The sequence below is a fragment of the Neovison vison genome, chromosome 2 (genome assembly GCF_020171115.1).
Source record: "Neovison vison isolate M4711 chromosome 2, ASM_NN_V1, whole genome shotgun sequence".
Classification (NCBI taxonomy): Eukaryota; Metazoa; Chordata; class Mammalia; order Carnivora; family Mustelidae; genus Neogale; species Neogale vison.
In genome coordinates, this window is record NC_058092.1 from 174,328,626 (window position 1) to 174,341,137 (window position 12,512).

General features: G+C 39.7%; 1 protein-coding gene across 5 annotated transcripts in view; it reads right to left on the reverse strand.

Annotated features, from left to right (window-relative positions):
• The window catches only part of FAM13C (family with sequence similarity 13 member C), a 143,939-nt gene that overhangs the window by 18,262 nt on the left and 113,165 nt on the right, over positions 1 to 12,512 (reverse strand). For all 5 annotated transcript variants that reach the window (XM_044239543.1, XM_044239540.1, XM_044239539.1 and 2 more), the window contains 2 exons: positions 5,642 to 5,852; positions 4,398 to 4,536 (listed from right to left, as the gene is read on the reverse strand). In XM_044239543.1, the coding sequence (XP_044095478.1) occupies positions 4,398 to 4,536; positions 5,642 to 5,852 (350 nt within the window). The remainder of the gene's footprint in view (positions 1 to 4,397; positions 4,537 to 5,641; positions 5,853 to 12,512) is intronic.

Below are 12,512 nucleotides of genomic sequence, written 5' to 3' on the forward strand. Positions count from 1 at the left end.
AGTGGTGATAGTAGTAATGTTACTACCAGACTTTCACAGGAATTCTAGATACATCTTCACCAACAAACATATATGTAGGGGTATGTACATCTTACCAAGTAGTTAATAGAACCTGTATGTGGCAATAAGAATATATTTTTTATTCTGGGAGGATAAGACTCTGATAAAAAAAAAATCATTCACTTTGATTTCTGGATTTATTCTCCTAGCATAAAAATGGATTTTCTACAGAAAAGAGAAACAAGGAAAGAAGAATGGCCAAACATACTAAGCCTCCACCCCCATAGGTCAGTAAGATCTTTCTTAAATCAAGGCCACTCAATTAACTTCAATGCAGGCTCAAGAAGATTAATGATTACTCTGAATTGAGCATATACAAGGACTATTATATAGGAATGCTCAAGATGCCCTGATCATAATTATAATATCACCAGAAATGTGTACATTGATAGTAACTAAGTCTAGGGGCTCTGTCATATGTTGTTTAAGGATCCACTAAGTCTGTGTAACATCAGCAAGTTGTTGAGAGAAAGGCATCAAGAGAGAAATGTGTCCCTCCTAGGTTCAAAGGGAGAACAGTGCTTGTGTGGCATGGTCATCAAATCCCATCAATGGGATTAGGAGTGTGGCTCAATTGGTTGGGTGTCTGACTCTTGATTTTGGCTCAGGTCATGATCTCACGTTCCTGAGACTGAGCCCAGGATCAGGCTCCACTCTCAGCATGGGATTCACTCTCTCCCTCTCTCTCTCTGCCCCTCCCTGTCTGGCTCACACACAGGCACTCTCTAATTAAAAAAAAAAAAAAAAAAAGTACATGGGATTAAGTATGTTAATTGTGAAACACAGGTCACGATTCTGTCACTTCTAGAGTGATGTAAAAACCATAGTTTTAAAATCAAGATGGAAAAGAAGATTGAAGGAAAACAACAGTGTTTGGTCCCCGCCCCACCCCCACCTTGGGGAGCTCAGATGGATAGTATGGATGGTTCCCATAAGTGAAGCCCTGGTTTCAGTACCACGGACAGTGACACGAGGCCACACCTCCAAAATAGCTTAGCCTCGTCCTACCCATGATGTGCCAGAATGATGCACTGTGCCACTTCCCTGATATATAGTTTAGTGTGCTGTTTTGGGTAACAGTCTGGTTATATGGACAGCCAATATTTTACATTTGGTTTCTCAAAATCCTCATAGAATTTTCCACTCTGAAAAATGATCTGAAAGCATATCTTGTTCATCTGAAACACATCCTTCTCACTAGATATGCTTTATACAGTTACCATCTTCTTAAATAATGTTAAGAACAAGAACAAAAACCTAAAACCACCTAAGAAGTCAGCTTTCACTACTGCAAATAGAACTTGGGAAAAATAGAAGGCTGATTTCTTTTTCTGACAAAATATTTTAAAGCCTGAAATAATTTTCTGAAATCAATTTTTTATTTCCTTACTCCCAAGGGAGATTTCAAAAGAGGTTAAATCAAGCTCACAAGGATGGCACCTTTCAAATCACATGGAAAGATTTCATGTACAAACTGTGGATCTTCAAGCCTTCTAACTTCTAAACTGAAATATCCCAGTTTAATAGACCCCAAGAGAATAAAACTCAGAAATTACAGACTCAGAAAGATAAAGTAACAAGTCCGAAGTCACAAAGTTCCTAACTAGCTGTATTTTGTTCAATTAAAATGGGTCCTCCAAGGCACATGACTGATGATATCCTGGACCAGATCTGTGGCCTGTCAAAGACAGTTCAAAAGACCTTTAGAAAGAAATCTGGATTAGGAATGAAAAGACCTGAGTTGTCTTGGCCCGGTCAATTCTTTGTTGTGTCATCCTGGAGAAGTCATTTCCCTTCTCTGGGCCTCAGTTCCTTCAAACGTCAAATGAGAAATAAGACTGACCGATCCCTTCTAATTTCAATATTCTCTAATTTCACAAATAGTGGACATCTGGCTGAAACAGCCTTTTCTAACTCCACAAGGGTAACGATTGTTAAATGTAAAATTTTTTAAATTAATATCTAATGTATTATTTGTTTTGGGTACAGGTCTGTGCTTCGTTTTACACAACTCATAGCACTCACCATAGCACATACCCTCCCCAGTGTCCATCAGGAATAAACACAGTTTTGGATAGGAATGTAAAATGGTCACATTCAACAGAGGGAAAGATGCATGTTGTATCAGGCCACTGGACTAGCACAGAGACCCAGCAGGAGCTCAAACCAAAATGCTAGCTGTGGATGCTATTAATTCCACAATCAGCCTGCCAGGAAGGAAATCCTTACACTCAGCAACTAATTTAAGTCCATTAACATGTCAAGCCTCTAACCACAGTCTGGCGCTGCAGCAGGAAGGGTGAGGGGAAGCCCCATTCCCTAAGACAAGGAAGGTTCTGGTATACCAGAGACTTTTATACACACTGAGGCAGTGATGACCATGAGGTCTTCCTCCACTGCTCCCAAATTCACCTTTCTACATTTGTGAATTTAAGTGTGTTGTGAGGGCATGTGTCTGCACCAGCTCAAAAACTTCTCTAGACAGGGACGGGAGGTGCCAGCAGAAATTCTTTTCCAAAATAGACAGCCTGTTGGGTGGCTGTTATAGCTGAGAGAAGTAATCCAGTGTTGTGGTTGCAGGTAGAAACATTCAGTGAAGAATTAATGTGTACAGTTTTTCTTCATTTTTGGACAAGGCAGAGGCTGTTTTGGGATACCCTGATCAAACGTCACTCAAATAGATGAAAAAGTTAACTATATCTAGGACCACATATTTCTCTGTGCCAAACACTATAATAACCATTATTTATGCACTCCATTTAATACTCACAAACTTCAGAAATCACTACTAATATAAACTTCACTATGCAGTTGGATAAACTGAGACTCAGAAAGCTCAAGTAACAAGTCCAAAGTCACAAAGTTTCTTACTAAGTTGTGCCAGATTCAAATCCAGATCAGCCTGATTTAAGGATGGTCAGGTAATAAGTATTAACAAGACCTGGCAATGAAACCCATAGTTGTTACTCTACTGTTTCTGATGTGAGGATACGGACAGATCCAAACACATTCCAGCGGCAAATGGAGGAAATCAGCTTCTCTCAAGATACCTAGAAATTTCAAAAATGTGGACAATAACAAAATTTACTTCTATTCCTCCATTGCAAAATCTACTCATCATTCATCTACCAGTCTGAACTGATAGAATACAACTACCTAAGGCATGTTACAATTCATTTCTGGGCCTCAGTTTCCTTATCTGTAAAATCAAGGTCTATACCTCTTATGTGTAGAGTGCCTTCCTGCACTAATGAAGTAAAAGACAATAACAGCTGTCACTGTTTGACTTTGAGGAAGAAGAGAAGCTTCAACACCCTGACTAAGGTTGTCTCGAAAAGCAGTCTGATTTTTTCTTTCTATTGTACAAAGCTTAAAAAAAAAAAAAAGAAAGAAAAAAAATAACTCCGTATACCCGTCTTTTAGTGAATTTGAAGCCACTGTGGGAAACAGGATAGGAAAAAGGGGGGGAGTGGAGTATCATCCACTCTCATCTCCCTCCCCAGATCTTATTCCACTCACAGGGATGTGCCACTTATCTCTGTACCAAGTGCTTAGTGAGCCTTTAAATATTTCAAGATGTATGAGACATTATTCCCTATTCTCTTTTATTCTGATAACGAGCTCTCTGGGACCTCTGCCAAAAACCCAATATCTTTGTGCAATTCTACATCCATGTGATTTTTGTCTATGCCATGGTTACCATTAAGGAAAATAAATAAAACTAGCATTGACCATAAGGACACTTACCTCTCTATTGCTTCTCATGTAATAAAAAAAAAGGTTCATCATTACAACACTGCAATACCAGCGTGAAGACTGGTGTCTGACAGGAAAAGATGGATTGGGGTTTATTGTTATGAATGAGCTGAACAGATGTCAGTTGATAGGTAACCAGAGGGACTCTTATGTCAAAGAAGACTCTCTCCCTTATTCTGTTCTCAGAGGCTCTGACCTTGGGGTCCTTAATAGTTCTTTACAAACTGCAAATAGTAAAGGGTTAGAGAAAAAAAAATAAGATCATAATTCAAAAGCTTTCCAAATTTCAGTCCTAGAAACAGTGATAGTAGTGCTCCTCAGAAGGAAAAAAAGAGTATCAATAATCGAATCAGTTTGGAAACAAGAGTTATAATCCATTACTAGGAGATATCTTTGCAGGGTCAAATTACAGCCTGTGAGGATAGGACAGACCCAGGAAGGGAACGCAATTTATGGTGGGTCCTGGATTGCAAATGGAAACAGCTGTCCTCTGGCACAAACGGGTAATCAAAAAGGAAGGAAAGAAGAGCCCACATACTTCTGACACAATCCGCTCTTATTTCAAACTGTAGGGCCCTTACCCGGTATTTCTTTTCTTGTTCAAATTTTTCTTCGAATTTCCGAATTTTTCGCTTGAGGCTCTGGATGTGCTTGGTGAGCTGGGTGATGGTCTGTGGCTCCTTGCCTTCACCACAGCTGCTCCGTGAAGAACTCCGGGGCCTGTAAGAATTGCAGGGAGGGACAGAATCATCAGAACCCATGGTCTTCCCATAAACATTGCTGCTGGCCTCCAAACCAAGCTTCCTGGATTCTCAGAAAGGGCAGTCTGTTATTTGCTGGGTCTACCATAGTGGCATCTTCTTATTAACAGAGGCCACCGATCGCAGAATTCCTGCGGAAAATGGGAAAATGCCATCAGAGACTTTAGCATATAAATGTCAGAATATTAGTCCAGGAAATGCATTTCCTAAAGCTTGGAGGAGGCCGATTTAGAACCAAAGGAGACATCCTGCTGTGGTGTCATCTCTGACAGGTTGCATGAGACACACCTAATAACATTTTAAGGAAGATATAGTAACACAACAGAGACTTTGCAAATCTGATAAGAGGAATGGACCACTTCCTCCAGAAAATTAATTCACCCTCTCACATGGCACACCCTTTATAATAGAAGAATCCACTAACTCCCTCGAGTCTACCAATAGACAGCCTGTGTGCTCAGGTTTGGATAAATTAATTAATGACCACAGAAGTTACCAAGGGGAAACTAGGGATTACCTCCACATATTTTCAGTCAAGGAACACTCATTTTAGCTATGTGTCAAAATTATTTGTAGAATTAAAAAAGAAGTGCACAGTTTCACAATTTTCGGTGGGGGCAGGGGGAGGGATGGTAAGTGGAGAGCAGCTATTGTAAGCCACCATTTTTCTAGACTCTAAGAAGAAATTGAGGTATACAACTCCCAAGCATGGCCACAGGCCATCCCTTGAGGCCGCTATTGGGCATGGAAAGAATATTAAGCTCACCAACAAGGGTATTCCTGGTATCCGCATATACATATTCTTTCACAGGACTCCGGTCATTTCACCAAGAACGTCCAAACATGCAAGCCCTGGGGTATCCTGCCTCCCCTGACCATTTCCTCCTGAAACAGCAGGACCTAACACAGCATTCCCAACTGTTAACATTCACTGTTCAGGTCTCCCAGTTGCATTCCGTAAGCATGTTCTTACTATCTCAGACATATACTTCACTGCAGGTCATGAATGTAGTATTTGAAAAACTGTATGAAATGAGGATAATAAGAAGACACTGTTTTCTTACATCATAAACTGCTGAGTGCTGGGTGGAGAAGGGGCTGATTCAGGGTCTAAGTTGAATCTCTGGCTTTGGCTGAAGATAGAGCATCGTGGTGACAACAGTGGGTTGTCACCATCAGTGATGTGACAGAGCAGTCTGCTAGTCCCAACAGACTGGAGGTCTTCTGGTGTACTGTCGGCTTCATTCTGCCCATCTTTGTGGACTGCTGCAGGGTCTGAGGAAACAAGATAAATCATCAAGACCTAGACATGACAGAGGCCTTGAGACTGTCATGTTCCTAAGTAAAGATCATAAACATTCATTATAATGTCTTGCCTCTTTGTCATTTCTTCCTTCTGGGGATATGAAAGGCTTTCAAACTACTGTCATGTTTGTTCTGAGAGAACCTGGGCAGAAAATACGAAAGCTGCCACCACCACCACCACCAAAAATGGAAACACAAATTATTTGGGTATGAATTAAAAACTCAGCATAGCCCCAAACTACAAAAACCTTCTATTTCATATTATTTGCATATGTTGAAGGGTGTGTTAAGAATGTCACAGTAAAAACAGGAAACAATAAATGGAGCTGAAGCAGAAGAGGACAGACTATGAGGAAGGGAAGGGACAACAGGAATGCCAGTGAAGGCAGGAGTGTGAAGGACTTACGGAGGGAGAAGAGGCCATGGATAGAAAATCATTCAGCAGTCATTAAAAATGATGGAGAACTCTGCTTATCAACATGGAATGATGTTCAGAATATACTAAATGAAAACCACAGATTTCAAAACAAAACAGATAGGATTCCATTTTATGCAAAAAGCATACACTTATGTGTACAAATAAATGCACCAAAAGATTAAACAAGCTACTTAGCAACTATGAAGCATGGAAGAATTAGGAATGATTGTTTCTTTTTCAAAATGTTATAGGTCATTTTCTTTTTGACAAAAATAAAAAACAAGAACAAAACGTGCTCCAAACTCTCTCCCCAGGTAGGATGCTAGGTCTGTGCCTGAATTCTATGATCATGCCCCCTGTAAATGAGCTCAGAGTGGCCAGGATGAGAATTTCTACATCATGGAGCTCTAGACAGTTATTCAAGCAGCAGCCAAAAGAAACTCCTCAATTTTGCACAGTAAACACTCAGGACAACTCAAGGCTTTCTCTTATTCCTACCCCAAGTAAAGAAGAAAACAAATGTTTTCTGGGTGAATAAGCAGAATCTGAAAACCCTGCAAATCCACTTTTCCAAAATAAACATTTATCAAAATTTGGTGCTGGATGACTCTTAATCAGGTTTAGCATGGCTCATGTTCTCCAGAGCTTGAAATGCAATTTTCTTTGTGTAACATCAAAGGTCTAATCCCTGGTGTGTTTTCAACTGGCTTCTTCGCTGTTGAGTCACAGACTGGGAGCCAAGATAATGCCTCCTGTTGTGCCTCTGAAGCTCAGCAACAGCAGTCTATCACTGGCTGAGGCTCGTCAGAAACGCATGAGATGCGGACTGGGGAAGAGCTGGGGCCAGGCCTGAAAGCAAGGAGCGCTCCGCTCAGGTGTCTGACAACTCACCCCAGGCAATACCCTCGCTAAGAATAATTTACCCAGAAAACACGGTTAGGCAGGAGCCCAAAGGAATAACAGCAGGAGTAAGAGTTGCTAATCAATAAAACACAACATAATGCTAACAATCCCTTTCAAAACCCACCAGGAGATATACAGGTTCCTTACCAAATCTTTTTCTTAAGCCACTAGGCCCCAAGAAGAAATGCATTTTATGCATATTACTTATTTCTGAGCAGAATCTTTTGGTAATAACAATGGGGAAGAAAAGAATCTTTAGCATGTGCCTGGGAACAGTGTGTTTTGTTGAAATGGGAAAGGTCTGAGGCCTTCAACCCTTTAGCTCAGCTATGGCCCTAAGATCAAAATTACCACAAGTCTCTTGGGGCTATTCTATAAAGCCAAAGTGGAGGTACTTGGGCCCTTAGTTACCTGACTGAAGTGGAGGTTGGAAGAGGGTCCATAGGGTACAACATTCTCTTGTGATGCTAGGCATTGGCAGCGAGCCACAGCTCCCAGGCAGCCACGCAATCACAAGGGTAAGCGACCAATACACTTAAAACCATTCTCCGTACAAAGGGTAAGCGACCAATACACTTAAAACCATTCTCCGTACAGCCATTCTGTTTCCTACTTTCAGTCCAGTATTCAATAAGTTAAGTGAGATATTCAATACTTCATCATAAAATTGGCTTTGTGTTAGATAATTTTGCCCAACTGTAGGCTCATACAAGTGTTCTGAGCACTTTGAGGCAGGCTAGGCTAAGCTAGGATGATTAGTAGGCTAGGTAGATTTAAAGCAATTTGGATTTCAATATTTTCAACTTACAGTAGGTTATCTGGATGTAACCCCATTTTTAAGTCAAGAAAGATCTACATCTGTATATAGATAGAGCAGAAAAGTACCTATTTTATATAAATTAATATATTTACTATGAATTTTAGATAGATAAATTTCAACCCATAGTTTTTTGTTTTGTTTTGTTTTGTTTTAAATTTCAGTTTAAATTTTGTTTTAAATTTGTTTTAAATTTCAGTTTCTCCTTAGGTATTATGGCCAATAAATAATGAATTTGATGTGTGTGTGTGTGTGTTTTCTTTTTAGTGATACACACTAAAATAAATTCCTATTAAAACTAACAATGTTTGCCTATGCACCATATTGGTGAAACACTGAGATAAGGCATAGATGCTGCTAAACACAGTAACCATGAGAATCATCATTTTAATAATTATTATCATCGGAATAAGGAATTAAATATTGTGCTCTCCTATTGAACACCAGCTATACATGCGGAGTTGCTATGGGGTTAATATGGGAATGAGAACTGATATATTCCTCAACATATAGTCCCTCCTCCCAGTTATTTGTAAATAAGAATAATCCTATGTAATCCTTCTGGAGTGATTCACTATGTCCTCAACTTGTAAGAGTTTTTGCATGTATTTAATCTTCATAACAACCACATGAGGCTGATAGTAATAAGATCTCCATTTTAAATTCAGTGTGGAAGGAGATATAAACTGTCAGCACCAGGGAAGGTCTGACCAGTGCTCATGATTGAAGACTCCACATCTCTGACTATGGGAGCCAAAGAGTGTTTCTGGCAGCCCACTCACTGAGCAGTAGGGAACAGAGAAATCATTATCATCAGTGTGTGAAGGCCAAGAGCAACTTCTGATCTTGCTGCAATGCAACCCCAGGTAGCAAAAGATGCTGTATTAATCTGTTGAATAAGTCAGTTTTAAAAATATATCTAATGTGAATTTTTAAAGTGATTCAAAATTCAAATAAATCTCTATTGCAACCACTTGAGACACACTGCTGAAACCTAATTGAGTAATGAAATAGCGATAGTCCTATGGGTTTGTAGATTTGCATTCTTGGGTATGCCCTTCATGGTGGGCTTTTATAGGTAGCATTCAGGTACATTCCAAATACCAAATGTCAGCCTTTCTTGGTTTTAAAAGCTAGATGAGCCAGAAGTATGCCCAACACTCTAACAAGGGACAAGCATCTGAATTTTCACCCAGCCTCACCCAAAGAAGGCCAGCAAAACAAAAACTAGAAACAACCCAAAAACATCTGATGGATACACAATGGGTTCAGTTATAGGTATGTTGAATTTGAGCACCTGAAGGTACAAACGGTTAACTATGGAGTCACAAATAGAGGACATGGCTAGGCTTGAAGTCATTCCAGTATTTAAATTTGGGAAGACAGGAGAGCTTGCTTTCTTGGAGACTACCAAGAGGGGACAAGTGGTACCTCCAAGATTAGAAAGGGTGGGGTAGGAATGAGGACAGATGAGGAGGGATTCTGGGTTAATATAACTGGCCAAGATACTGAGGGGGATGTAGTTGGCACTCCAGTCAGTGCCAAATTCTGTGGACAGCTACCAGAAACATGTGGGATCTAGAAGGGAGGGAAATTTGTGAAAATTTGTGAAAGCAGGACTAGGTTTTATGGTAGGCACTCTGTGCAGGTCCAAGAGCCACCTTGCCATCATGGATAAAAGCACAGGATATAGGAGCACTTGGGTGGCTCAGTCAGTTAAGCATCCAACTTTTGGTTTCGGCTCAGGTCATGATCTCAGGGTCATGAGATGGAGCCCCATGTGGAACTGTGCACTCAGTGGGAAGTCTGCTTGAAATTCTCTCTCCCTCTCCCTTTGCCCCCTCCCCTTGCTTTCTCTCTCTCTCTCTCTCTCTCTCTCTCTCAAATAAATAAATAAATCTTTTAAAAAAAGAAAAGCACAGGATATAGGCTCAGGAACATTTACATTCAAGTCCCAGTTTTCTGATATGTGTGACCAATAGATTGTTCATTCCCATCTACAAAATGGGAATTCATTCATTCAATAAATGTTTATTAACCATCTTCTGCATGCCAAAGCCTTGTTTTAGGGTAGTATGACAACTGTATCTATCTCATAAGTTGTTTGGGGGATTAAAAGAACTCAAGGAATCTCAAGAGCTTAGAACAGCTCCTGGAGGAGGGGACATAATAATCCACCAATGTTAGTTGTTGTTTTTTATTTAGAGTATTACCTTTTACCTAGTTAGGGAACTTAGGAGAGGAGCTGGCTGTTCTGGACACATGAAGAGGCACTTTGGTCATCATCCTCTGGAGGTGCCCAGTAGGCCCTGATTATATGCAAGCATGGAGCTCAGAAGTCATAGTCCGGGTGAATTTGATCTCACCATGCACCTCCCCAAACCAGCCTTCCATAGCGGGAGGCAGAGCTGTGAGCCTCATTTTCATTTTGAAGGAGTCAATGTATTGATTTCAATTAAAATGAAAGGCTAATAGATTAGGGCACTGGGTTAGCTGAGCAATAAAAAATCCCAAAATTCTCCCTAAAACCCAGAAAACAACAGGGATCAAGAACCTTCACTCAACTCAAATCTAAACTTATTCCTTGCCTCTGTATTTTTTTATTACTTCTAATTAAATTGCCATCAGTAAATGCAGATCTAGGTTTTAGGTTTGTGAATAGCTCTTTTGTGTGTAGGTCTGAATTTTTATTCACTGCATGATTACTATAAGAATAATCAAGTACATTTTTTTTAAAGTAAGCTCTACACTCAATGTGGGGCTTGAACTCATAACTCCAAGATCAAGAATCACGCACTCTACTGACTGAGCCAGCCAGGCACCCCTGTAAGGACTTCCAATTTAATCTCATCCCTCTTGTTACCTAGAAAATTATAAGAGGACAATTTCAGAATATTGTTTTCTTGAGTTATTACAATTATACCTAACATACACAACACTTTTACCAAGTAAACATAACATTCAAGTCATAGAAATGCCTAAATACATAATCTTCATGGTATATTGTCACTGATTATCTTTTGAGTCCAATCATAACTTATAAACAGTTTCATAAAAAACTCTTAAAGATTTTTTTTTAGTATTTTTATAGACTTAATGGCAAGAAGGAACGAATAACCACTAGTTAAAAAAAAAAAAAAAGTTGTATCAACAAAGGCCTCACCAAAGGAAAATCACATTGTCATTTGGCTAACATGTTGTTTATACCCTGCACTATTATACTAACATGCTGGTATCATTTTGGGAAGAGCAAAGAGTTTGAACTCACAAATTTTCAGTATAAAAATAGTATTCAATAAATTTAAGTGCCTAGATGAAATTAAATGTCTTAAATTTTAATTTCATACCACAACTAGCTTAGCAAAGGAAAGTCCCAAGGTCAAAGAAAAGAGGCAGTAAAGACAACTAGAATGAATGGAGACAAAGGAACACAAAGTGGCAAGATAGTGGGTGAGAAAGAGAAGCAGCCAGAAAGCTGTGGGGGAAGAAGTATAAAAACAAAAAGACACTGAGATGGTAGGGATGGGTAAGAAGGAAGGAGAGGCTGGTGACAAAGACTGAGTTTGCACAGAGGAAACAGGGAGTGAACATCAACTTCTAGCCCATTAAAGACTGACATATTCGGACATTAGTGACTTCTCGCCTCAATCAGAACTGTAGTGTATGAAGGCTGCGATAACATGACTTACACCGAAGACAGATGCAAGATCTCCAGATCCTGTCATAATGAGAAAGGAAAGAAATCCATGCTTTGCATTGTTTTGGGATAGGACATCTGCAGTAAGAGTAATTCATATTATTGGAGGCAGTTTCTATACAGTACCAAACCAAACATCCAGTCCAGGGAGGAAAGAAGAAACAATTTTCTAGACAGATCTACCAGTGATTAAATGAAGCTTTGCACATTATTCATCCTTTTGCCTATATGCATACTACCAAAGAACAGTTGAGAAAATAACCAAGGGAAATAGCAAGACCAATGAACAATATTCTCCCCTCCCTGTGTCACAAAAGTGGAATCAAATGCTCAGGTTACAGAGCTCTGCTTGAGCTGTGGGACCAGGGAAAGAGCCACTGTCGTCCATAACAGTGTCCAAAATTTAGAAAGTACTTTCTTGATATACAGAGAAAGCTGGATGCTGTGCTCTGATGATTGTTCAGCCTAAACAGCTCTCCAGGTCTTCTAGTTAATTCCTGCACAACTGACCACATCAGTGGTACAGCTGATAAAAATCTGCTCTTAAGATACCAAGCTATTTTTGAAAGCATTTTCATTTAAAAGCAGATGTACTTTGCAAAGCAGAAGGAAAATTGAATATAGAAAGCAAATGGGAAGACAGAAGGAAGGAAATTCTAATCTTCAGTGGTGGGGGGGCTGTTCTTTACTAGGCTTATCCAGTGTCAGTTAGGAAAAATTAGTCTAAGAAGTTAGTGCCAGAGCTCCACAAAGACAGAGCCACAGAAAATTATGATCCTTAGGGAACTAGAAGAG